Source organism: Sinocyclocheilus rhinocerous, unplaced genomic scaffold, assembly GCF_001515625.1.
Source record: "Sinocyclocheilus rhinocerous isolate Xijiao unplaced genomic scaffold, SAMN03320098_v1.1 scaffold267, whole genome shotgun sequence".
Classification (NCBI taxonomy): domain Eukaryota; kingdom Metazoa; phylum Chordata; class Actinopteri; order Cypriniformes; family Cyprinidae; genus Sinocyclocheilus; species Sinocyclocheilus rhinocerous.
This window is the reverse complement of record NW_015648513.1, coordinates 69,554-74,288: the sequence shown is the minus strand read 5'-3', so window position 1 is coordinate 74,288 and position 4,735 is coordinate 69,554. Positions and strand designations below refer to the sequence as shown.

Genomic DNA, 4,735 nt, shown 5'->3' with positions numbered 1-4,735 from the left:
AAGGAGCGTCCGGTGGGCTTGCGGCAACCACATGTGACGACCCCGGGCTGGACTCCGCTTTGTCCACGGTGAAAGCCGATCCGGCGATCCACAGCACTAAGTTGATGTATTTCCTCAGCAACCAGCACGGATCAGCTCTAGGCATGACGAAGCGGATATCGTCCTCTTTTGGAAGACCAAACAAAGTAGTTTCGCTTTCACAACGAAACACAGCGTCACACACGGCGGCCTAGAGTGAGCTGCGGCGGGGGCCTAGAGTGAGCAGAAGCCGGGGGCTAGAGTGAGGAACGGCCAGAGGGCTGAGTGAGCAGAGGCGGCGGGCTTGCGGCAACAACATGTGACGACCCCGGGCTGGACTCCGCTTCGTCCACGGTGAAAGCCGATCCGGCGATCCACAGTGCAAAGTTGATGTATTTCCTCAGCAACCAGCACGGATCAGCTCTAGGCATGACGAAGCGGATATCGTCCTCTTTTGGAAGGCCAAACAAAGTAGTTTCGCTTTCACAACGAAACACACAGTGCCTTCACGACATGGTGGCGGCAATACTACAGCGAGAATAAAAGTTACGCCTTCTTTCTTTGCGTGAACATTTGGGCGGCGTTACGCAAATCTTCCCACATAGTGACGTAGATATGTGGGGGCGTGTTAGAACAAGCCGTTTTAGGTAGGTGTGGCTGACTCTTAACTTTTATAAAGAATATCTCTTTGGATTTGAGACTTTAGTCTTTGCAACTTTACAGATCTTCTTTATGCAGCAAGAGCTTGTAACACTCCAAAGAGAAAGGAAAAATTGAAATCGCATCATATGACCCCTTTAAGTGTAATGTTATTAAGTTTATATATACCTGCATTTATATTCATACATACACAGTGTGATACATGATGAAGATAAGAAGAAAAAAAGCCTTAAAGGCATAGTTCACTCAAAAATGAAAAGTCTGTCATTAATTACTCACCCTCAAGTTGTTCTAAACCCACAAGACCTTCGTTCATCTTTTGAACACAAATGAAGATATTTATGATGAAATCCGAGAGCTTTCTGACCCTCCATAGACAGCAACGCAACTACCACGTTCAAGGCCCAGAAAGGTGGTAAGGACATTGATAAAATCGTCTTTGTGACATCAGAGGTTCGACCTTAATTTTATGAAGCTATGAGAATACTTTTTGTGTGCAAAGAAAACAAAATGACGTTTTCTTCTCTTCCGGGACAGTCTCAGCCGCCATTCACGAGAGTACCATGACACATGCGTGTGCATTCCTCTGCTTGTAAACAAGGCACAGTGCATGTGTCGTGGTACTCTCGTGAATGTGCAGTGGAGATTGACACGGAAGAGAAGAATTGTTGAATAAAGTCGTTATTTTTCTTTTCGTTGTGCACAAAAAGTATTCTCGTAGCTTCATAAAATTATGGTTGAATAACTGATGTCACATGGACTATTTTAACGATGTCCTTACTGCCTTTGGGCCTTGAACGTGGTAGTAACCTTGCTGTCTATGGAGGGTCAGAAAGCTCTCGGATTTCATCAAAAATATCTTCATTTGTGTTCCGAACATGAACAAAGGTCTTACGGGTTTGGAATGACATGAAGGTGAGTAATTAATGACAGACTTTTCATTTTTGGATGAACTATCACTTTAATTGAAAAGAAAACCTTATAGTTTGTTTATAAACCTTATAGTTGTTTGGCATAGTCATTTGTTTATTTATTTATTTGGAAAAAAAATATTTTAAGAAGTTTGGCATTATGTTATTGATTTATTCATTTATTTTTATATTTATTTAGGCCTATGTATTTATTAGATTAAAATATATTTATTTAGAAATATTATATTAATTATATTTATTTTAAAAATCTGTCATGTCAAAGTCATGTGGTGTGACCAACATGCAGAATAAAAACAGGAAATTATGTCATAGAGATTATTACCCCTGTAGAATGTCAATTAGTTTTTTAAAATATCAAATAATTTGACCTTTTTATGATAGCACCATGTTAGTTCAGGTTGTATAGTGTCATATGGTGTGACATAATAATATAATAATAATTTATAATAATTTATAATGTTTGTAAAAAAAAAGAAAGAAATTAAGTTCAGATATGTACACTCACATGTTGTCATCATGTAAAAAAATATACCATTATTTTTTGTCATGGTTACATGCCATATGAGTCATTACATTTAAACTTTTATAGATAATGATAAACCATATGAAACCAACTAAAGAAAACAACTTGGCACATTTGTTCATGCACTTCAACTAACCAGTCATTATCTCTACCCATATCATATCTCGGCAGCAGTAACAATGCAGACCTGAGCAGCACACCCCATTGAACAAGAGAGAGCGCGTGTGCCTTGCGAGCAAGATGGGGTTCGGCCAGGACCTGCGCAACTCCCACGAGGGTCTGGTGAAGCTGCAGGACTGGGAGCTGAAGCTGCTGGAGACGGTGAAGCGCTTCATGACCCTGCGGGTGAAGAGCGATAAGGAATATGCATCGCTCCTGCTCAACATCAGTCAGCAGGTGGACAAGCATGACAACTCCTCTCAGATCCACTACGTCAGTACAGTCTCCAAGGTAATGGCCCATAGCTGCATTATGGGTCGGCAGGTGGAGCTGATGTTTTATATGTTTTCTATATGTTCAGAACTAGTCATTCTGCAACCTGCTCTCTCTGTTTTTGTCTCGGCTTCTCAATCTCTGTTTATCTCTTTGTTTGTTTCTCACACTCACTCACCCACATTTCTTATCCTGTCTTTTTGTATCTTGATATGTGGTTTTTGTTATCAGTCGTGGACTCACATGGTTCAGCAGACGGAGCAGTTGAGCAAGATTATGAAGTGCCACGCTGAGGAGCTCAACTCAGGGCCTCTCCACCGCCTCACAATGATGATCAAAGACAAGCAGCAGGTGAAGAAGAGTTACCAAAGCCTCCACCAGCAGATCGAGTCTGAGATGCACAAGGTGAGCCTTTATATAGATTCAGAGAACATCAGTGGCCCTGTTTACACCTGGTATTAAGATGTGTTTTCATTCATCCTATCACAAGTCAACAACATTATATACAGGTCTAAATGGAAAGTAAATCATTTTGAGCTTGTCCAGTTTCAACCATTTCCAGAGGTAATGACAAATGCATTCAAGCGATTGCTTTTGTAAGGTAGACACCAGTGGTGGAAAGAGTACTAAGAAATTGTACTTAAGTAAAAGTATTGCTAATTAAGGAAAAATTTACTTGAGTACAAGTAAAAGTACTGAAAAATAATATGACTCAAGTAAGAGTAAAAAAGTAGTTTGCTGAAAAACTACTCAAGTTACTGCGTTACAAAGTACTGTAGTATTATTTTTCTATTTTTACTCAAAATGAGATGATGTGAGCATTATGGAGCGGGTAACCCTAACACTCATGTATTGTAATGTCTGTTTCACAAGTGAGACCCAGGAAATCCTTTATATGGACAAATGCATCAGATATCACTACAGCTGAAAAACATTCAGATAGAGACGCTTTGACTGATGAAACGTGGAAGACAATAAACACACAATTGCAATGCAATGCTAATTGAAATAGCTTGCATTACAGTATAGAATTTTATAAAAAATATTTTCTGTCTCACTGTGATAAGAAGCAACATGGACTGTTTCAAAAACGACTGATGTTATATAGTGATTTTGGAGCAAACCATGATATTAGTCTCATAAATTGTCATGTTTGATGCTATGTTAAGCAAACATACTACCTATCCCTGTTGCCAGGAGCAACTGTTTTATAATGGCGCTTTTCCACTGCATGGTACGGCATGGTACGGCTCGGTACGGTTCACTTTTGGGGGGTTTTCCACTGGGTACAGTACCTGGTACCTGGTACTTTTTTTAAATCTTAGATATCATCTTATTGCAAAATAATTCATAGCTGAGTACTATGAATGTAAATCAACAGGTTAAAGAACACTTACACAAGGATGTGTGTGCAGCAGAGAAAACAGCCCATGAGTCGTCTTGACTTGAATGGTTTAAAATCACATTGAAAGTGTAGTTTGTTATAATAACAAAGGTGGACTCCAGGGACACATTCGGTCGGACAAAAAAAAAAAAAGCATTTTATTTAACGTTAACCCATACCTTGGCTTGGGAATCCAAAATCTAGGATGCTTAAGGTCAGGAATCATCTACTTGTTATAAAATTAAAATTTTGATTCTTTTGTGCGCATTTTAATGACTTTAAACCATTCAAGCACAAGCATAGCGCCTTTGTCCATATTAGGCATTTCCTGCACGTCATAAGTTGGTTATTATATATTACTTCTACTAGGCCATTTTGGACTTTCTGCGCGAAAGCGCCCTCCGCTCACTGCATGAGAGTGTTTAGCGCTCCGAGATGTTCACATCGTCTCGTTTTGGATGTGAATAAATCGTCCGGTCATACATAGACTATCTCGTTTCTTCGCCCATGTACACACACATCCAACGCACGCACACAGAAAAAGTGATTTAAAATGCATCTGATTGACAGATAAATCATGGTTGATCTGTCAGTCAAATGCACGTAAAATGCATGCGCTGTTATTTCAATATTGTTGTTAATGTTGAGGTTATTTTAGCTTCGTACATTTAGTTTAACTGCACTGTTAAAGAGGGCGATTTTTAATTCAGCTGAACTGTGTGCATGTATTTTAGACACTTACATTGTTCTTTCTCCATCCATGCAATAATTCTATCAACCGAGTTT

At 39.4% G+C, this 4,735-nt stretch overlaps 1 protein-coding gene across 3 annotated transcripts in view; it reads left to right on the top strand.

Annotated features, from left to right (window-relative positions):
- LOC107709787 (tyrosine-protein kinase Fer-like) overlaps window positions 1–4,735 on the top strand; it is a 64,936-nt gene that overhangs the window by 20,797 nt on the left and 39,404 nt on the right. For 2 of the 3 annotated variants that reach the window (XM_016514406.1, XM_016514407.1), the window contains 2 exons: window positions 2,305–2,583; window positions 2,797–2,970. In XM_016514406.1, the coding sequence (XP_016369892.1) occupies window positions 2,374–2,583; window positions 2,797–2,970 (384 nt within the window). In that variant the 5' untranslated portion in view covers window positions 2,305–2,373. The remainder of the gene's footprint in view (window positions 1–2,304; window positions 2,584–2,796; window positions 2,971–4,735) is intronic. The other variant, XM_016514408.1, reaches the window with a different exon arrangement.